At 45.2% G+C, this 23,173-nt stretch overlaps 1 protein-coding gene across 1 annotated transcript in view; it reads left to right on the forward strand.

The window, feature by feature from the left end:
• Nucleotides 1–23,173, forward strand: part of LOC106741003 (lachesin-like) — a 110,149-nt gene that overhangs the window by 59,218 nt on the left and 27,758 nt on the right. Inside the window, exons 6-8 of the mRNA XM_014612555.1 lie at nucleotides 447–731; nucleotides 2,268–2,330; nucleotides 11,964–12,116. Coding sequence (XP_014468041.1) covers nucleotides 447–731; nucleotides 2,268–2,330; nucleotides 11,964–12,116 — 501 coding nt within the window. The remainder of the gene's footprint in view (nucleotides 1–446; nucleotides 732–2,267; nucleotides 2,331–11,963; nucleotides 12,117–23,173) is intronic.

Here is a 23,173-nt window from a genome sequence, read left to right on the forward strand (position 1 = left end):
TATAATTATATAAAATCATATATGAATTTTGAATATATATATATTAACACGTTAACTGCCACGTCAGTCACCAGTGACTGAACTTTCCGTTTGGACCGCGTCAGTCACCGGTGACTGACAGTATAAAATACGATATAAAACTAAAAAAATTACAGTTTTAATCAATTTTAAGTAATTTCAGGATCGTATCATTAATGTAAAATATTTATTATCTTAAATATTTCTTNGTATTCTATATAATTAAATTCTATGTTATATTTCAACACACACACACACACACACACACATACACATACGCGCAAATATATAAAACGAAAAATTTCGATATAAAACGCTAGAAATGAAATTGAGAAGTAACATAACACCAGAAATAAGTAAATAACAACGAAATAAAATGACAAGAAACAAAATTAAACGTAACGAATCCGCGCTTTTGGATGTTCCAGTTTCCCCGATGATCTTCGTACCTAACCAGCTGGTCGGTGCGCCGATCGGCACCGACGCGACAATCGACTGCCACACGGAAGCCTATCCCCGCGCCATGAGCTACTGGTTTTTGGGCGACGAGATGATACTCTCCAACGAGAAGTACAACACGAGCATCATGGAGAACAGCTATCGGGCGCACATGAGGCTCATTGTCAGGAACCTGACGTCGACCGACTTCGGTAGCTACCGGTGCATTAGCAAAAACTCGCTGGGCGAGACCGAAGGATCCATCAGATTATACCGTAAGCCGATGTGCACTTTTCACCCCCCCCCCCCCGTGTCCNCTTTCTCTTGATATCTTTCCCTTTTTTTTCTTAACCGTTATCTCTGCATGTCTCTACCCGCGCAAACGGCGCTCGTCTACAGAGAAAGTGCGAGTATTATGGAACACCCTGAGGTTTGTTTAAGGTAAATCGAAATCTATTAGGATAACTGAAATTAGTTTTTACTGAGTTGTAATGTCAAGTGTTTTTTACATGTTCGTATAACGGATTTTGGTTATTTATGGTAAGTTTAATGTTATATCAATTTTTCTGAATTTTGATTTTAGATTTTGGAAAGGTAACATGGAATAGGTCAGTTGAAACGGAACACCTCATTTATCTTGCAAAAAAAATTATTCTTCTCATATTTCGACAAATATTATATAATGATCGAATTCTATAATGATTATTACACATTATATATTTATTATTACATTATAATCTGTTATAATCTGTTATAAACTTTTTTATCCTTTCTGTTATAATAATGTTATAATGTCATGTTAGTTTCATCCCATTGTTTACGTCTCTTTTTGCGACGTTACTTACATGCTCTGGTAAAAAGATAGAATAGAAGAATAGAAAAGATAGAAATAGATAGAAAGATAGAATAGAAGAATAGAAAGATAGAAAAGATAGAATAGAAGAATAGAAAAATAGAATAGAAGAATAGGATAGAAGAATAGAATAGATAGAATAGAAGAATAGAATTTCTGGTTGGAAGCATTATATTCGAGTCGCAGGGACCAGAAATTCTCTTCCGTGCCACCAGAACGCATCTGGATGTTCCCTTTCCGGTTAATTCAGCCGGATTATTTTTTTCCGTGTATATCTTAGTATTTTACGTATAATGAAAAGTGATTGTTAGAAATTTGTGAAATAGATTGGCCATTAAATAAAAGTCTGAAAACATACCCGACGAAAGTGACGGTATGCAGAAAATCTCCAATTAGACGTATACACTGCGACACGATCTCGTGCTGGTCCGCCGCTCTGTAAATTAGAATAGATTAGAGGTGTAGCGGTTGATAATTCCATTGCTATCCGTTGTGTCGCGACATTCAGCAGGCTAGAAATCGCGGTGTTCCATATTACGCGGCTGTTCCACATTGCCCGCACTTCCTCTGCACGCGGGACGTCGCGGAGTTCGCGGAGTTCGCGACGTGAATAATTTAAAAGTGAAACGACTTCCTCGCGCTCGCTCGCGCATAAATTGCGAATCTCCTCCGCGCCTTTGTTTAATTTCGTCGGAGTCGAAGATTTATTTAAGACGAGGTGGACGTGTTAGCAGTAAATCGGCACGGTTAAATCGCCCGGTGGAAACGTACGCCGTATAACCAGCGCGCCCCGTTTATAACGGTCCCCCTCCCCCGGCCGTTCGTCGGCAGATAAGATGACCCCTCCCGGGCTAAAATATGAATAAGACGGCGGAGAGTTCGAGAGTCGAATTTATCGGCCGATATTTGAGGGGGTTGTACGACGTCATTAAAGACGAGCGATTTCTTTTATTTTCAGCCATTCCGAAGCCGTCCGCGGCACCGAAGGCGACGGAGATCAAGAGCAGCGCCAACAAAGAAGGTGAGAACCTTTATTGAATGTATGCATTCCGATCCCGCGGGAATCGATATCATCGCTCCCCTCGCTCTTCCGACTACCGGCCCTCACCTCCCTACCTGTCGCCACCCGACGCAAACTCTCTCATTATCCACATTTTATTCCCAAATCGTAGAGCCCCGGAGTGCTTTCTCGCTTCTCCTTCGACGCATCGCCAACCTAAACCACGAAACGAAAGAGAACTCCGGTTGGCTGCAGGTGCGGCTCGCCCGCTCGGCGACGCAAAAAAGCGAACGAGGGGCAACGAAGGGGGGGGGGGGCGACGGAATGTCTGAATTAGGGCGATTTATCTCACGCCTCTTTCGCGCGAGGATATAATAATTCGCATCTTCTCGCGGCGCGGACGGATTGTCGGCCGGTATTGTTCGGGCAGCATCGCGAACAGGTGATTAAAGCGGCCGCGATGACGCTTAATTAATTCTCCCGACATTTGTCGTTTATCGTCCGGCGCGTATCGAAATATTTCCCTCTCTCGGCGCACGGAGTGACGCTAAAGGTGGCTACGGAAGAAAGGTGGCTCCATTAACGCCATTCCATCCCTCTAGGCGTAGCGACACCGGAAATTCCCGTCATTTCTGAACATTCCTGACAATCATGACTGTTGATTTTGCTGTTATAGCAAAATGTCGTTGCGACAGCAATAAAATTCAATTGGCACAACCGAATTATTTTGCTATCCGTATAACCAGCAAATAGCAATCAATACCTTTAACGAATCTTTTTACCGTCCGAACAAATTTGTTTTTACCGTCGATATATTAGTCCGAACAATTTGCTGTTCTAGCAAAATTTCTTTCTCCGTGTATGCCTGGGAAATGGGATGGCATTAATCGAGTCTCCTGTACAGTTCGTTCGCTGTTCATTCGCCAGGTGTTCGTCAGGTGTGTATACGCACCTTAACATGCCGGGCGCGTTCAGGCGAGCGCGAACGAACGAACGAACAAATGAACGTGCAAAGGAGGTTAAAGCGCCGGTACATACGCAGTTAAAAGCGATCACCCTTTTAAACGCGACGGGACGTTCCTCGGAGGGGATTACGCGAGCGTATCGCGCGCAAAGTGCGACGTTTCCTGGCGAACGGCCTTTATATCAGGCTCACGCATAGTCGTGCATCGCATCAGCGCATCGGTGTATTATTAAAGCGGGGCGAATAACTTGGGCGGATGCCTAGGTCAGGTCCCTGCGGTGGCTCTCCCCCTCCACCACGTGTTCTCCGACCTCCTCACCTCAACCTCGCGAAACCAATCTCAATATACTACATTATTAACGCCATACAAGGCTCGGCCACGACGGTATTACCGCTATTAAGCTTCGCAATTTTACCGTAGCGCCGCTTCGTACCGGTGGCCTCTACGTGGATTATCGTTATTCCGAAGCTCGAGTCGAGTTCCGAAGTCTTCGGGGAAAGAGGGGGAGAGAGAGAGAAAGAAAGAAAGCACAGCGAGCGAGACGATGGAGAGAGGGAAGGGGGAGAGAATCGACTTCTGTCTAATGAATAAATGTTGCCCGCGGATTTTCGCGCAGCGGCGACCGCCGCGATAATGTCACCGCGAGTCCTCCTCTCGTCCGAGCTCGGACGACGATCGTAAAAGTGAGGGTCATAAGCGAGCCCGATTTACGAGGCCGTCGGTGGCGCGAGTCCTTTGACCTTTGTGATTTCTTCGAGAGAACGCGGAGAAGGACGATAATAACGATAATCGGGAGACGCTCGTCCGAGACGAAGACGACGACTTTCCGCGCGCGCGCGCACGTCGAAGTAGTCCCCGTGGTCGTGCGGTCGACGTCGCGCGTGCTTCTACGCCGGCTAATGCAATTTGGCGATGTTAACGACGCCGCCGCAGATGCACATACTTCGCGAGCAAGACGAGACAGCGGCTTCACTATAATGTATGGCCTCAGCTACTGATTAAATATTACGAGAAACTTTGGCGAAATCGGCAAGGGACGCGTCGCGGGTTCGTCTCCCCCCCCTTCCCTCCTCTCTCTTTCTCTCTCTCTCTCTCTATCTCTGCGACTAGCTCTATCTCTCTCTCTCTCCGGCGTCTCCGAATCAATCTTAATACTACGGGATTATTAATGACCTAGCCGAGGTATGCAATAACTCACGAACACGACGTTAAGCGCCTAGCAGTTTCCAATGGGACTGCCGTTCGTCTTATCCGTGCAGATAAGATTACGGATCCATTTCGGGGCGATCCGCGATTCGAAATGCAGGATGCACGTGACGACGTATCAAAAGTCGCGCGACGAGAGGAGGCACGATGAGGGACGGATTCGATGGAAGACGGGTGTAAGATACTTTCTTCGCTTTTAAGGAGGCTGTAAGGCGAAATGAGCTCCGATAAGAATTCGATGAGACCTCCGCCGCGTGTATATTGAAATATTATCCAACTGCTCGTGCAATTAGAGAGGAGAATTGACCGTTTGAGATATATGCGACTGAAGTTGATACTTTTCACACTCTACTACTTTTTGTCCCTCTAGATTAGTGTGCTTTTTTTAATTTCTATGCTTTATATCTGTTGAACTAACAATAAGATTTTAATGAGAAATTACTATGGTATTAAAGACTAATATTCAGATATTATGCAAAAATCTACGAAAGAAAAGACGATGAGAGTACTTATAGAAATTATAGTTATTTCCGACTTTAAATATATATAATATACTTTTTTTTTTTCGCTTTAACCGCAAAAGTATTAGCATGTAAGATCACCAACATGTTAACGTTGATCACATGATCACGGGGATTATTTCGACGCAGCGGAAAAGGTATATTTCAATCCGAAAATAACTACAATTTATATCAGTGAATATCCTAAAAATCCGTGAATTCGGAGCGTGGTGAAAAAATTTGCCGCTCTTTCGGCGTTTTATACTCGGCATTTTTCACCCGTACAATTTATTGTTACAGTCGGCCATATGAAGAGAAAAGAAAAAGAGAGAGAGAGAGAGAGAGAGAGAGACAGAAAGAGAAAGAGAAAGAGAAACGTTAATCCGCGCCAAATTTTCTATTTCTGGCCCGTGCAATATAAATCGAGGTTTATCTTCCTACCCCGTCCAAATCAGAACGAAGCTTTTAATTTTATATCGCGATATTACATCGGTGGCTTAACCGGTGACCTAATTAAGCGCATTTAAAATTCAATTACTGACGACGATGCGAGGACACCGGGGTAAAGGGGGGTGGGGGTGCACGCAGCGCAGAGTGAGATTGCATTGTTGGCTGTGGCGCGGTAGATACTAGATAGTACCACTGTTCTCCAAAGAGAAAATAGCGGAATTATACCGAGAACCTAATTTTCCAAGAAACATTCGAACAGCCTGTCGGATGCTCCGACAATTTTCATTCGCGATACGAATCGGCCTCTCGCTTTTCCACGGATGAATATCGTTACGCCTTTAATACAATCCCTTCCCTCGAACGGGAAATCGTACGATGATATTGTTTACGTCGTGCAATGGGAAAAAGATTTCTCCAAATTTAATAAATGTTATTGCATCCAAACGAATTTCATCGTCGGTACGCTCCAAAGAAACTAATGTTTCGGTTAATAAGTTAAACAATAGAGTTTTCTTGAATGAGACAATAAAATTTTTCTCTGACGATATTTTAAACATATTAATATATGCATTCACTTGATCGGGGAACGGCATTTAAAATGGATCTCCGATACTTCGAGGTGCTGCCTTAAATATCGCGGCGTAATATTTGATAAATCTCACTTCTCTTTCTTTTATATTTTCCACGCAACACGTATCGAGAGCAGCGAGAGGCGAGAGAATCTGTTCCTTTATTCAGTGGAGTCTCGACCTTGCGACAGATTCGCAATTCGGTTCGTCGGTAGTACCTCCTGTTGAAATAATCACGCTTGAATACTGAATCGCGCGCGAATTTATCTCTTCCTCTCCCGGGAGAATCCAACGGTAATAAGAAGATTCGAATTAGATCGGCGAAGGCACGCGGTATTCAATAATTCGTGCACACTAGTTGCCTCGCGGACTAACTATCGATTCTGTCGGGCGTAATTAATTAAAAGCCGATAAGAAGGCCGAAATTATTTCTGGCATTATAGACTATATGCCGCGTTGCACACGCGCGCGTTGGTATGCAATATCTGCTACGGCCATCGTATCTAAAATGTGCGACCCATTGCTACAAGCGGCAAACGTTAATGCAGCGTATCTGGAAGTATCTCGAGAGGAAGGGAAATAACGTCCCTGCTACTATCGGATTGTTGCGCCGCGCAGCAGCGACGACGAAACAAAGCGTGAAAACTGAGGAGGCGCCAAGTGACTGTAAACATCATTATGCGCTCGCATTGACGAGAATTTAATGGCGGAGCCGCCCCCCGGTTGCAGAGCAACGCGCGACGAGCGACTCCGGATCTCCCGTGGCGTGGTCGGAAAATGTCGCGTCTCATCGACATAATTTAACCCGATCCCTCACCCCTTCTGAAAAAGAAATTTCTCCCGCGAAGCGAGTCCGCGATGAATTGCAGTCCGCGGGATTACAATTTATACGGGATACCTTCGGATATTTAGTTAGGAAGATTGGAAGTATGATCCGCGGCGTGAATTCTTCTACCTCAGTCTTTACGTCGATTAAAAAGTTGCGGAACGCTTCTCCCTCTCTCTTTCTCTCGTCCCCCCCCCNTTATATAGAATCAATTTGCTCATTAAACAGATCAAACTCCATCGAACGCGGCGGGCATAAACTGAAAGCCCTCGTTGAAACTTCGTTGCATTGAGCGTTTTCCCTCCACGGTGTAAATTTTCCGAAGAAGCGGAGAAGCGCCACTGGGCGGAATCCGGCCGGAAAGAATAGTTTGTTAAGAGAGCTCGAATAACTTCCGACTGTGTATAACTCATGTATAATTACATTCTACTTATAAAACGCGCTTCCCGAGAATCTACTTTCTCTCTTCCCTCTCTCTCTCTCTGACGAAACGAAGAAACGATTCTTAACTCGCGCCGCGTCACTCATTCTAGCGTACGTTATTTCGCGCGCTCAAAGGTCATTTTGCGAGCGACCTCCTTCGAACAGGTGCAGTAAACCCTTAGCTTTTTGCTCTAAGCAATAAAATATGACGTAATTTCTGACAAAAGGCATTTCCCGTCAAAAGTTAAGTGATAACACTTAAAACTTAAGAACTGCAACGTCTGATGGTTCTGAAAGCGCTTTTTCCTAGAAATTACGTTATAATTTAGTGCTTAGAACTAGAGACTCACTGTATACAGAGGGAAATAATCTTGCTGTTGTAGCGAAATCATCATTGCTGCTGTATATTCATCTCGACAACGATGAAATTTAATCGGCATGATCAAATTAACAGATTATTCATAATTACACCGTTAAAAAAGTTTTTAAACATAATAACGTTTCTGCTGGTGATATAAGTTTAAGACTTAACGTGGAACGTAAAATTCCGATTCTGAAGGGACTAAATTCCCTTTGTAGTATTGAAGAAGCACTTATTGTGCTCTTTTGATGCTACAAGTGTGAACTTATCTCCGTTTTCTCCATTTGAAGGGTTAACGCAGAATTTAAAATTTCAACTCGGAAACTGGCTGAGGCTCAGCTGCGACAGCGTGAAATTTGCTGTGCCGGCAAATTATTTTTCTCCTTATACCTGTCGTAGATACGGATTTACTCGTCGAGACGAATACGTCGTGGAGGCGATCGTGCACTTTGTTAAATCAAAGATCGAAGCGATTAATAATGTCATCCCGTCACTTTAGTTCTCACGGTTCTGCACCAGCTCGAATCTGCTCTCTCGCATCTGCCAGCCAGTCAGCGCTACCCTCGTTCTCCTTACTCCCCCCCCCCTTCTCGCTCCCCTCTCCCCCCGCGTCTACTGTCCGCGTGCGCGAAACAAATTCTTCTTGGCGCTCGCCGCGGCACTTTGGAGGAGGCGCCGCGAGACTCTTAAATTTTCAACGAGTTATTTCGAAACTTCCCAAACAAGCTCCGACGCACCCCACCCCGGGAAAGGGCAACAAAGGGCAGCGAGAGACCGGATGAAATACGAGCCCCGTTGTGATTGCCCGCTTTCAGAAAGAGAGAGAGAGAGAGAGAGAGAGAAAGGAGAGAGACCGTTAACCGAGTACCTATTCGTAAGCGTCGCGAGCACGTTAACGCGCAAACGACACAACACGAGAAGATGCGTCCGTGCTCGCCGGTGGAAAACAGGTGACCCAAAAGCTGCCATATTGTCGTCGGAGGGCCGCCGCCACACAGCAGGGCCACGAAACAAAGTTCGCGTCCGGGGCGTATTTAAACTTTTATTCGAAAACTTTTTAGTGCCCGGACCGGCGCCAAGTTAGCGGGCGGGTTAAAGGGTCGCTTGTTTGCAAACCAGAAAGACTGCGGGGAGCGACGAAGGAGAAGGAGCGAAGGAGAGTCGTGTCGGAGAGTGTCGGAAATGTGGCGGAGAGAACAGAGAGGGTGGAGGGTGGGTGGGTGGTTAGGAGTGTGGGGCTTAAGCGCACATTGTCGACTGCCGTCGAGCGGCGGGGACGCGGAATTCGCTCGGGCGAAAGCGACTCAAGAAGTGAGAGCCGGGCTTCACTCGGGGAAATTAATTAAGTGACGTTCGTACACGCCGAGTGTTTAAACGGTTGTCCTGGGCGAACCGTGTTAGAGATTTTTTGAACGCACCGCCACAGCGTTTCTCGCGCTACGTACAGACAATAATTGTAATATGTCGCGCGAATTGGGTTACCGTTATTTTACTTCCACGTCGTAAACTCGCTATCGTCCCGTTTGTGGGTAGTAGTAGTAATAGTAGCGTAAAATTAGTTTTTTTTTAGAATTCGTTGGAACTTGCGCTACGTGTAGATTTAAATGTGACCTAATTATCGGCGCGAATTAGAATCGCGATCGACCATTGCTGAGATATTCGCAACTGAAAATGACACTTTTTACACGTGAAGTTCCGTGAAGTTAGTGTCCTATTTTTAACTTCCATCTTTAATTTCTCCCAAGCCACATTTGGGGATTTCAACGAAAAATTGCTGTGATATTAAGGACTGATATAGAGACATCTTATGCGAATTTCGGAATTATTGAGCATTTTCATTTAACCAAGAAGGAGCGGTCCTTCTTGGTTTAACCGAACGAAGAAATTTCCACGGACCTTCGGCAGCAGAGCACGGATGTTACAATGCGATTTGAACATTAATATTGTCATTATTAATATTATCGTGTGTAAATTTACCATTTAAATAGTGAAATAAATGTATAGGAGCGTAATTTTGCTTGACAAATACTAAATTTACAAGTGGCTCCCTTGTGTGCCATTGAAAATATAGCGCTACCGCTATTTTAAACTTCGCTGCGCGAGACGCCACGTTAACGTACCGGCGATTCGTATCTCTCGGAAGTCCGAAAAAAATTGAAAGATTGATATTTTTACTTCGTGAACTCGGCGAGAAAAAGAGAGAGAGATAAGTAAAACGAGCGTGCATCGCGGCGTCTTGCGACCACCGGGGCCGCACCGCCGGTATAATTCATATATACTTCGAATTACTTCGCGACATAGTTTTCGCGATCGCGCGGACGAACGGCACGCGTGGGACCGCGCGACGAACGATGGTAGTTTGAATAATCTGCACGATTATGGGGAACGAAATAAGCGTCAGGCCACCGCCTCGTTCTCTCTCTCTCTCTCTCTCTCTCCTTCTCGCCGGCGAGTCACGAAGGGCGGTTCTCCGCGCGGTAGAAGTATACAGGCCCCGTGGTGAATATCAACTTGAATTACACCCCCGGCTTGTGATGCGCGCCCTACAGAATTATCGTGTAAGTAAAGTTTCAATCTATCGTCGGAAGATGCGAAGGATGCGATTCTCCGGGGATTCTGCGTTTTCTTACTTACGGAGATAAGACTCCGCCTAGCGCCTAGCCGACTATACGATCCTATGTTGCCGATGATGTAATTGAATTAAACCGTGCGCGGCCTTTTTTACGCGGCTCGGCGAATAATCGACGCGATCAAGTAGACACGCATGGACAGTGTCTCTTCTTGGACGGAATCGACGGTGCAGTCGCTTCGTAAATATTTCGCGGTCGGTCGAGCAATTTTGTTGGTTGAGCAATCGCGCAACTTCGGGAAATTGACCTGGGAAAACGAGTTCTCGATTTATCGCTCGAAAATACGTAGTGAACATTTAAAGAAAAAAAAAAGAAAAAAAACAGAGGCGTCCGTTTTCACGGACCGCGGGAATTGCGCTCGAATCACACGCGGCATCTTTTCTCGCGCGCCTAATGGTGATGACTGGTTAAAAAGAAAGAGAGGAAGAGAGAACGCAAAATGGACGCTTCGCGGGGGAAAGGAAAACTGCGGGCGCTTCCTCTGCAATCTCCTTTTTTTTTCCGTTGCGAGATTTTCTCGCGTCGTGAGAAAGCATTTCGCTCAATGGAACCGTCCGTCGGCATCGAACGCAACAAGTTGAACTTGGCTCGTTTTCAAAGAAGCTCGTAGAATTCATCAAACCCACACCCGCCGCGTGCCCGCGCGCGCGCGCGCATATGTTCCCCGTCGTATCCGTTCGAGATTACGCTTCGGCCGTCGCGAATTTCGTCGTAACGTGTCCGTCGTCGGAAATTTACGTCGGCTCGCTCGATTCTTAAATCAGCAATACGATGATATTTTTATTCGCTCTCCAATATTCTTCATATTCATATGTAAATGCGACTCGAGTATTACTACAAGTTATGAACTGTGCACCGCTGTATTTTCAAAACAAAATGGCCAATAATTCTGAAATTTTTGTATAATGTCTCTATATCAATCCTTAAAACCACATTAGTTTCATATTAAAACGTCGTTTAGAAGAAATAAAAAATAAAATTTTTAATAGGAAATTAACTTCAAGGAGGATTTCATAAAAAGTATCAATGCCAGTTGCGAGTATCTCAGCTTCCGAATGATCAATTTACTTCTGATTGCGCCGATAATTAGGTTATATTTAAGTATATGTATAGTGCAAGTTTCAACGAATTCTAAAAAAACATACTTTATGTTATTATTATGTTAAGAGTATAACGAGATGGTTCGTATACGGCGCTAAGAAATGCACAAAGGAGGGGCTCATTTTCCGTAAGCCCGAATCCGCTCTAAAGCCCGAAAGCTAGATTCGTCCACCGTACGCGCTGCGATTGTTGTCGTTGCGTTACCGTTGCGACGTCGCTTAAATTGCCGTCATCGTCGTCGTCATGTCGCGTATAATTTCGCCGCTGCGCTCTGCCTTGTATGGTGTAGAATAGAGCGCATACACACGCATACGATAAAATCAGGCATACAGGAGCGAAAGCGCAACGCGGGAGAGCTAGAGAAAGAGAGAGAGAGAGAGAGAGACAGAAAGAGCGCGCGGGGAAGATAAATAGTGGAGGAAATACACCGCGCGGGACTGGATTATCGGCGGGTATAAAAGCGAAAGAAAAAAAAAAGAAAAACACACACACACACACACACACACAAACATATATATATATATATATACACAGAGACACAGTAGAAAAAGAAGGAGAAAAGGAAAGGGGGAGCAAACGGAGAGTGCCTGGGTCAGATGAGAAAGGTCCTAATCTATTTTCAGGACGACCGAGCACACCACCGCCAGCAAAAAGGCCGACCACCGTGTGGCCATCGTACAACCCCTACAATCCGAAAAGGACAGAGAGACCACCTCCGCCGAGTGAGGAGAGGGTCGACAGGCCAGAGCAGAAGCTACGTGGTGGCCAAAGTACAGGTGAGGCTTGCATTCTCTCACCAGGCCCTCCCCTGCTTTCCCGTTTCTTTCTCTAATCATCGCGGCCGCGCCCTTGTATTGTTAGAAAGAGGCGAAGAGAGAGAGAGAGAGAGAGAGAGGAAGAGAGAGAGAAAAAGATAGAAAGAGAGAGAGAGAGAGAGACAGAGAAGAAGCGTGCGCGCACGGGCGCGTCTCTTTCTTCTTCGCGCGACCCTGCCGCCTTCGCTTCACCTCGCCTAATTTCCTCGCTTTCGCGACACTGCAATATTCCTGAAATAACGCATTCGCGAACAAGCGGTATCATGCGCTCTATTCTACACCATGCACCATCCGCGATATCGGCATCGCGGTTTGTTACAAGTATCGCGTCTGTTCTCGCGTGTGTTCCGAAACGAGTCACCGGGCTGAGGAGAAGAAGCAGCGGAAGAAGAGGAAGAAGAATTGCGCGCAGGTTTTGTCAGTGTCGGGAGTAACGAGCGATATTGTAATATTAACAACCGTGTATACGCGCGGAACGGAGTTGCGGAAAGTTGTCGTTGCCGTTGTTGCTGCTGCCGCTGCTACGGCGCTGTCTGTGACAGAGAGGTGTCTGTTCCTTTAAAAAAGTATGATCGAGAAAGAGAGAGAGAGAGAGAGATATGTCGCACGGAGATATGTCCTTGTCTCTTCAAGATACGGTTGCGTCATGTATGCGGGTGTGTTCGCGCTGTCGGGGTTGAGAGAGAAGCAAAGAAACGGAGAGAAAGAGAGAGAGGGAAAAGATACATGTAAACTGAAAAAAGAATCTGGTAACAATTACCATACATTTAGTTAAATAGTCTCAACTAAATGACTTGGTTACTGTAACTAAATCATTTAATTAAAACTATTCAGCTAAATGTTTGGTAATTGTTACCAAGTCCTTTTTTTGGCGTACAGTGATATCGACTACACTTTGCATATATTGGGAACACACACACACACACACACATACACAGAAAGTTTCAGATGCGCCGAAAAGTACCGAGAGACTTAAGCCCGGGGCTTTGTATTTGTCTTATCGATATTAAAATATTGATAATCATTAAAAATGGAACTTCCTTTAAATATTCATAAGTCTCGTATGGCGTTTTCTTCTTTCTTCTTCTGCTCGCGTTGACATTTGGATTAAATTTGTCGCGAATTTAATCATCTTCGCGGCTATAACGTGATTGGTGGTCGCTAAAATTTCATTTCGCAGGACGATGAAATCACATGTGAAGATGTGAACAGATATTATTCTCGTTCAGAGTTGCATTCGACAGGTTTATTTACACGATTCTCTTTTTCAAGCGATTAAACGCTTGGGATATCGATCGCCTCTCTCTCTCTCTTTCTCTCTCTCTCTCTCTCTCTCACGATTCTCTTAACTGAAACGTGTTCCAGTAACGAGCGTATTCCTACCGCTAAACATCTTAGTCATGCCTCCCTCTCGTGATAGAATATAGCCGTCTTGACGAAGCTCAAAATAGACGAATAGGCGTGCTCCGATCGTTAACAAGATAACGAGGCCTCGGCGAAATGGCCTGAGAAGCTATTTCGTTCCGCCGCCATTAAATTCGGGTCGGAAGCGTAGCGTGCCGGGACGAATCTCCTAATAAGATGTTTGCTCCACGATGACGACTAATGCGGACCGTCGCGATTATCTTAACTATCGCTAAATAAAGCAGCATATATCCGCTTCGTGATTATTCCCTTGCTCGGTGAATCTTATTGCTCGCGTGGCTCCACTCCCTTGCGCTTTCGAGGCGATCGATCGAAATAATGAGCGCGAGGAAAGGAAATTTCGTGTCGAACTTTCGTCGCGAATAACATGCAGAGAATTAGCGCGAGTTACCGCCGAAACTGCAAGAGATTTTTGCATAAACGTCTTCTGTCTCTGTTTTTTCTAATTTTTCGCGAGTCTCCCCTTCTCTCTCTCTCTCTCTCTCTCTCTCTCTCTCTCTCTCTCGCGAATCGCTTTTCCATTCCCACGGCAAAACGAAACGAATCGGCGGTGGATTGTAGGTGTGTTGAAAATTCAGGAGGAGATTAATCCCCCCCGCCTTTAAATAAATCGCAGCAGCGAGTTAAATCACGCGGCACGAGAGAAAAAAAAATGACCGCTCGCTCGCGCGGAACTCACGCGCGATACGGTGCATGGTGTATCGTCACGTGCGTAGAAACATTAAGCCGAATAACGAACGTCAATTTTCATTGAAACATTTGTTACTTTGTTACTGCAATACAAACGTCCACCCGCGCGCGCGCGCGCGCACACACGCGAGCGAGCGAACACTCGCGCACGCACGCACGCACCATACGTAACGAAATCTCCGGGGCGTTATCACACGGCAAATGCGCGTCAACCGTGAAGCATTACATGTGCGTCTGCCATTCGTTTTCATTCATTAAAGGTTATTAGCGGCGTGATATTTCACTTCATCAGGGCAAGGCCGTTCGTTAAATCATAAAAAAGTCTCGACGTAAGCGTCATATTTTTTGCGGTATCACCTGTCCCGCCGCGCCGGAATAAAGCTCATTACTGAGATCGCGACGTCTCATTCTCACATTTCCGACAAATAACTCCGATTTTGGGCCGTAATTAGAGACGTGAAGGACGTAATGGGTAAAATAGGCCGATTTTGGCTCCGCGGAGTAGAACGAGGGTTTTTCGTGAGAAAAATAGTCCGATTGGTCGATTTTTTGCCGGTTGAGGCTTAAAGTTTACGTCTTACAACTGAAATTTTCACTGTGAACGCCGCTTTATCCGCGCTAAAATAATTTTTTTTTAAGTTCTTTTTTCAGATACTATGTAGTTCTCCAATTACTAGACGTTGTTAGGGAAATATTAAATTTAATAATTTGCTCGTGAAGCAAGTTTTGCATAACCAAGTTATGAAAATTAATAACCAAACTGATATTATATTAAATGACGCGTAATTATGAATAGATTTATCTTCAATTCACACTTCATAATGGTGTTGTAACAATCTAGAGTATGAAATTTAGTGAGTGAATATTAGTGGAATATATCGCAACTTATGTATTTCACTAATATTCATTAATATTCACAACTAACGGTTTATCGTTGTCAAATTCTGTATCCTGTATGTGTAAACAATCATACTGTACATTATTAAATACTAAAGAACTCTGATATACCGTAACGTATTATAATTCGTCATAATTGAATATGAAAACTAGCAAATTATGTAATATGAGGCGAAGAAATAAATTAAATTTTATAACAAATTTTAGTTTTTAATTTCATAACAAATATAAAACATTTTAAATTTACCATCGGAAACGTTATTACTTTCAAGAACTTTTTTCTAACAGTACGTATGATATGTACAATATATCAATGTACAGTATCAAAATATTTAATGGAAAATACGAGTTAAATAAAGCGTCTCAGGAGATTAAATGCTTCTTTCGAGCTTCATAGCAAAATTTTCTCTATCTTCGCGATTTTTCTCCAAATTACTCCATTTGATTCTCCATTTTATCAGCTTTCCAAAATTATCGGGCAATTCGCTGATTAAATCACCATCAGATCTGATCCACTTTCATCTCCAGCCGTAATAAATGTATAATCGAGGAGCATGTGACACATACTGCGGGTAGCTCCTACGCTAAACTGGCAACGCTGAATCGACGTTTGCCGGCTCGCTAATTTCTCAGGGACGAATGAATTCTTCGTCTCGTCAATTTTCCGAGAGGACGAGGGAGCGACAGATGGAAACACGAGTAGCAATAAGACTCGCGCGAAAAGTTGATCAGACGTGTCTCGAACAAAGCGTCGGATATCGCAGAATTTCGCTAATTTACCTCCAGCCGCGAAGAGAGAGGAGCGAAACGTCGACAGCGCCGGCAGACAAAAACGTGTGTGTGTGTGCGACATGTATCGACATATTTTTATCGCGCGAAATAGGAATTCCCCGGCGGATAAAGAGCGCGCGGATCGACGAGCATGCGGGCCGTCGCGCTGGCCGTGAGAGGGAAACGCGACCGAAGTAAAAGAGCCACCGCCACGTTGCTGTGGTTGAGGCGTGGCGACGTTCAATTTATTCATGCACAGCTTTTGTACGGCGCATTAAAGATGCAGAAATGACCTCTATTCCTTCCACGGATGGCGCAGCCGCCGTAGCAACGCCGGTTACGGCGCGGAGAGCCCTGTCTCCGTATTTCACGTTTTTCTACGGCTTTCCGTTGTTACTATCACGGCCACACCGCGCCGTGAATATTTACTCTAATAAAATAGTGAAATAAGTCCGCTCGTCCGCCGCAACCGCCGCCGCTGTCGCGCCGCCGCCGCGCGCAGTACAGAGCACGTGCGTCGCAGCTGGCAGCTTTCTTACGACCGGTTGCAGATGCAACTGCGACTGTTCCGTTCTGTAAGACGATAAAGGGATACCGTAGTTTGCAGTATCGGGGCATTTTTCCGGCGAGAAAATCCGTAATCGGCTGCGCCGCGTGCGTTCGAACCTCATCCGGCGCGGTAAGAAATTTCGCGTTGAATTTAACGCGTTCTCACGCGTTTCACCCCAAAAACGGTCTATACTAGTTTTCGCATCAATTTAACGCATGTTGAATAGCAATAATAAGTATCGTGTAAAAAATTCACGCAAAATTACTTGAGGAGAACGTAGTAATATATGCTCCGTAGTAATATATGTTATTAATTTTGTACATGTATTAAAAAGTCCTTGTTAAAAATTTGTGTGTATTACATTTTTAATACACCCATGCGTTAATTTAACATATTGTATTTATGTTATCTTAATATTTCGCGCGAGGTTCAGCGAACGTTCCGCTCGCTAGTTAAGATTTCTGTCCGCTCTCAGCGAAAGTTCGTTACAATGTGTCGCTAAATAAATAAATAAACGAGTATGCTCCGATCCATCGTCGGCAAGCACAGTCGACTCGAGACCTATAACAACACGACTCGATCATTCGATTTCGGAGTAGCTAATCAGAGATCGACACCGGGCTCTCCGTCACGAGCTGGGCTGCCCGACACACAATATGGAATCAGAAAAACTCAAAACAAAACTAAAGCTTCTATGCTCGAACGGAACTTTTCGCTCGTGAAAACGTTCGAGAAATAGGATTCTTTATAGAATTTAACGGATCTATATATTCGTCCAGACTTTTCTCGAACATTAATTAATTCATAATATGTTAACCGACGTATAATCGAAGTATAAAATGTGTTATCTTAAAGAGAACTTCTGATTTAGACGGTTAAAAAATGACCGTTTAATTCGAATTTATTTCTGAGAAACGAAAAGAAACATCGTCATGCGACGTTTTTCTTCATTTTCACTCGTATTAAATTTGCGAATAAATATGTTTATAAACATACTGAACCTTCAAAAATGTGTCGATTAACAGAATAGTGAAACAACATAAATATAATATGTGAAATTAACACACGGGTATGTTAAAAACATTTAACACCAAAATTTCAACATGCACCGATTTTAACATAAGTGCAAAATGTTTTTTACTACATGTCTGGTAAAGTTTGTTCACGCAATAATTCGCATTAGTTGTGAGTCGTGTCTTTCTCTCCCTCTCTCTTTCTCTGTCTCTTTCCCTTCCGATTAATGTACTAATTCACGAAACACACTCAATTTGTTAATGTTTGATTTCACTACGCAGAGATTATCATGGATCCGCGAACACCGCGCTAAAACGTTAGCACGCATAATGTCGATAATAATACCATTCATTTGTCCCATCTATTATTATCGACTATTATCTATTTCGCGCACATGGCTCGATTCAATTTCCGCGAGTGGATTGCAATAATAATCAATCCGTGTCTGCGCGCGACGGGCCAGCCGAAATTGACGCGTGTTCACCTCGCGGTCTCATCGCGATAAGAGATAACACGCGCTCCGTGCGTAAATCTCCACGCTTTTATTCCCGTATTTAACTTATTCCGCTTTTATTTTCCTTTATTATCATCGAAGCCGCGCGATATTTCGTTGCTATTTCAAGTCACAGCGCGACGACGACGATTGAGACAAAGCCGGCGCGACGACGACTCAAGCTCAAGCTTCGTGATCCTTCCTCTCGAATTAAAGCCGCTACGGGGGAGGGGGGGGGGGGGGCAATCTCGCATTCGACGCGCTCGGGTATTCTAATAATTAATTATCTATGCGTTGCCAACCGCGCTGACACGCATCGCAGACAAAATAATTGCATTTGCAACAAGAGAGAGAGAGAGAGAGTGAGGGAGAAGGACGCGTAAACATGCGAGGTACAGAGTAAGGAGCCCTAATTCCGGCCTGAATAAATGTCAGTATCAGACGGCTCGTACTGATTAGCAAAGCGTCTAGCCGCGATATCGAGCGTCGGTGTGTAGCGACATATACGAGTATACCGTGATATCGCGCACATACCAGGTGTCTCCGGATTATCCGCGCGTTCTCTCGTGCGTTCGCGAAACTTCGACTGTGGAGGTGTCCCCTCCGGCGATTGTCCTATCGACGAAACGTATTCGATCAGACGCGACATCTCGTCCCTTAATTATCCCCGTCGGTCCGGATCGATCGCTCGAATTTGGGTTTTACCGGCTCCCTATCGGAAGCCGCAGCACGAGATACATCGGGATACACTGGTTCTCTGCGAGAACGCACGGAGAAATTTTGCTAGAGTAGCAAATGTTTGTGACTACTAAAGTAGTGACTTGGTAAGAAAGGTGACGAAAAGTAACAATCTCAGACATCAGAATACTGATACTTTTGTCAAATTCTAGAAAGTAACTAAGGACATTTAAGCAAGAAAATACCATTTACCTTCCCACGCTTATCTTTGGATAACTTAAAATACAGCGAGTGCTTATCACAGTAGTAGGTTTGAAAATTCATAAGGAAGAAAGACCAAGAGCATGAATGATTCAACGGAAGTACACTTCCGCGACAATCAGCGGCAGACAATGGCTGCGCTCTCTTTAGGCGTTTACGCGCGGTAAGCGTCGCCGTCCTCTCTTCCTTTGACATGTAATGAACAATGAAGACAGAACGACGCGCTTGCAGCGCGTGAGCGTCCAAAGAAAACGCGGCCGAGACGGCAGAAATACATATGGAACGCCTAGATTTTACGAATTTAACGGCGGCTCAGGGAAGAAAGTGACTATAGCGATTTATCTTGTACAATAATGAATTTTTCGTGATATATCGAGAAAATGTGACAAAAAGCGACTCAAACGACTGGATGGTACCGCTGCGAGAATGCTGGTCGGGGCTCGCCGAGCTTTTGAGGAAAAACGCGTTCCTGACTGATCAAAGGCCGCTCGGTAAACGACGACAGGACGACGATGAACTCGAGGACACCCTGTGTGCAACGCGTTCACACGAGGATACGCATTCGTGCTCTCGTATTTGCCGCCCTGAAATATGCATGGGCATCCCTTAGTACGTTTAGGAGGAAATTACGTAGGAACAACACGCGCGGCCTCTATAGCATCCTGTTAATATTAAGCACGCCTCCTCCGCATTATCCTCGGGTACTAGATACCATCGGGCGTAGCCACCTGCCAGTGAGTCGTGCTTTTAGCATCGCGCGCGTCCCTGCACATTCGGCGGTGTGGGGATTCGATCGGGGGGAGGGGGCGAGGAAAGGTACACACGTGGCTGCGTCAGCCGGCGAGCCGAATTTCCAAACCGGGACTAATGAAACTCGAACTTCTCGATCGTCGACTTTCGGAGGTTAGCGCGCCGTCGTCGTCGTTGTCGTTGCGTGTTGCGCCAATAATCCTCGATTAACCCGGAAACAGTAATCTGGGATCATTTCATACCCCAGCGGTCGGAAAATGAAGCTCACGTCGCACGTGAGAATTCTTTTTACCGATCGGGGACCAATGTGTACTTCTCATTTGTACATTTAGAGACTTAACCTGTGCAACAAGGATAGGCCGTGACCCGTCTTATTCTCATGATATAAGCCTGTAAAAACACATTGGGGCCTAAATGACCCCAGGTGATCGTCTGTGTAAAAAAGAATGACTATTCCCGGGTTAAGAACTTTGTTGCGCGCCGGATCGACGCAGCGGGTGTTTTTTCGTCCCGCGGCATTTCCGCTTCGCGGTGATTTTCATGTAGCGCGTAATGGATCGGTCAACGCAGCCGTTAACGCGAAATAGCGGCTATTACGGACTCGAGTCGAAAGCATAGGCGTTTCGGAAAATTAATAGCACGACGTCGTGCCGGATGTACGAAGGTCAATGAATGCGCTATTAAAATCATAATGAGTTCCGAGGAATTTCCATCGCACACATACGCAATCACCCCTCCTCCGGCAGCGGATGTCCCGCGGAATTCAGTCCGCGGTAATTTCATTTATTAGCCCCGGCGAACTTGTTGCAACGAATAGAACGGCGAAAGACTTTAAATGTGCTATTTCGAATTAATCGACCGCGCGCCCGCCGGTCTGGAATTTTTAAAGCGACGATATGTTCGCGACATTAAAGCGCTATTAAAAAGGGAAGAAAGGAAAGTTTGTCCGGTGCATATTAAGTCGCTTCAGGTGGCTTGTCTGTAGAGTGGGGAATTTTATAGAATTATAAATTTAAAATTTGCAATAAAATTGGTTAAATTTGAAGAAATATTTTTCTCCGTGTAAGAAAATGATTTGACGTGCCAACTACTTTAAATGCAGAGACAGAGGAAAAGAATAAGCGAGAGAGAAAGAGAGATAGAGAGAGAGAGAGAGAGGCGTATTATAATAATATTCGTTTTCACAACGATTCGATAACAATAGCCGCAGTTGTTCCCGCTCGCGACAAAAAGCTACACGATTGATATAACCCCCCGCGTAATTAATCACGTAAACCGCATTTGCATAAATAGCGAAGTAACAAGGTTACGAGGGTTCTAATATCGCGCGTCCGGAGCGTCCGAAGGGATTGATCGCGCGCGGCGCCGACTGCACACCTCCTCTCTCTCTCTCTCTCTCTCTCAATTCACGACTCCCGCGTACACGCAAAACATCCTTTAAGGAAGACTTTAATTAAGCCGTTTCGTGCGGGAAGTCTCTAAATAACGTCTCGCAGATTGGACGATTTAGCAACGTCGGGGGCCGAGCTGCATAAAACGGGGGCTGTTAAATGTGCAACGCGTGTCGTGAGCTTTTATTGCGCGAAACAAGGTCGCAGCGGAACGAAAGGAGAGGAACGAGATAAGGCGAGGAACGATATACGGCTATTTCGTATGTAAGTAGCCTTCGCTTCGACGATTCGCGCGCCGATGCGTGTGTGTGTGTGTATGCGTGTGTTGCACGACGATGCGTGTTGTTATCATCGACATCGATGCTGAAGAATTGCCTCTCGCACGCCACGAGGAATTGCCTCGGTCAGGCACTCACGTCACTATCGAACGACCCGCGAAATCAAACAAGGAAATATATATTCTAATGGTGGCGCAACCGGCGAGAAGGAACAAGACCGATAGGCAAATAAGAGTCGTTGCTAAATGTTAAGAAGGAATTTTTCGATCTCACTGGGAGGATAAAGCTATCCAACGGCGTGACGCACGCGCCGGACTCTTACGATGCACGAGCGTTTTAATTCCACTTATTATTCCAGCAACATACTTTCCGCATTAAACCGACTTCTCTTGAAACATTGGGTTGGAAGGGAAGTAACGCCGTATTTTCTCAATAGATGCTTTTAATGTGGTTTTTATCAGGAGGAAACCTCGATCCAGCGGGCGTAAGTGCATGCTATTGTGACAGCTGACGCTTCTGAGCGTCATTTAACATTGAAGTTGTTTTCAAATATGAAATAAATTTGCTCCAATTTTGCGCTAAAAATACGACGTTACACTGTAAATTCAAATGTGTTACTTTCACACGCATAAACGCCTAGAGAATGACACCATTTGGAGTGGAGCTTTTCCTACATGTTTTTGGCCTTAGCTTACGTCATTTAAAACGTCATTTAAAACGTTTGATCGTATTGAATTAACAAATCTAATCGTATTAAATTGATTTAAAACGACAAGACTCGTGTAAGAAGAGCTTCAGCTAAAGGATTTGCAGTGTACTCGTTTTCCGATACCCAATAATACCGCTGTCGAGCAATTTTCGTCCTTCCGCTAAGATTTAAAAATTCGCCCCCAACATCTCGAGCTCTTATTTGCCTATCGGTCTTATTCCATCTCCGCGAAATCAATTGTTTCTTCTCGCTCCGCCTCCGCCTCGAAATTTAAGTTGCCTCCTCCTCCGAAAACAGGACCGTTTGGAATTTTCACGCGCTTTCCTTGTACCGATAAGTCGTGCCCGGTGAATTCGCGCGATCCTACGCGGGCCGGGCTAGTGGAATTTAATTATCTCTCGGCCGTTCTTTAAAGTTTCGTAGTAACGACGCGCGCTTTTCCGTATCCGGTAAGTTCGGTGCTTCGGAGCACCCCAGAAACGGCCGGTCCCGTTAAGAACGTTGCTACACGAACACGTATGCGCGAACGGGTGTGGATGGGCGAGTAGAGGTGGTACATTTTCGCGTTCGCGCGTTCCTTGCGAATGCAATTTCACCTCCAATTCCTGGCCGTAGCGCTCTCGATAACGCCGTTTGACGAGCAGTTTATGCCGTTAATAGCGGTACCGCATTGTTTCCCCGATTCCGAGGAATTCCAGGATACACCGGCTCGTGTGCGCTCGCGCGCGAGCAAGCGAGCGGGTAACCTTTTAAAACGAGGCCGGCGCGTGCGTTTATGTGAATGCGCGCGCGCGGTGTTCGCTTGCTCGCGTTCTGCCTATGCTCTCTGATCAGCTAATACTCGAAGAACACAAAGTCGAGTTTGCGTTGCGAAACATTTTGCTAAAAGCCATCGCTCGCGCAGCCGCAAACAAAAAAAAGATTAGATGCAAATATACGTTGCCTGTCCCTCCAACCCCCCTCCCCCCCGCCGTTTGCCTCCACGACATTTCGCGCCATCGAATTTCTTGCCCGCCACTTCCTTTATCCCCTCGCGTTATAGCGAATACTCGGCGAGCGTGTCGTCGTCGTCGTCGGAGCGATACAATATCCCGGCGGAATGCGCAAAATC

The sequence above is a fragment of the Dinoponera quadriceps genome, unplaced genomic scaffold, assembly GCF_001313825.1.
Source record: "Dinoponera quadriceps isolate SergipeBrazil2010 unplaced genomic scaffold, ASM131382v1 scaffold367, whole genome shotgun sequence".
Taxonomy (NCBI): Eukaryota; Metazoa; Arthropoda; class Insecta; order Hymenoptera; family Formicidae; genus Dinoponera; species Dinoponera quadriceps.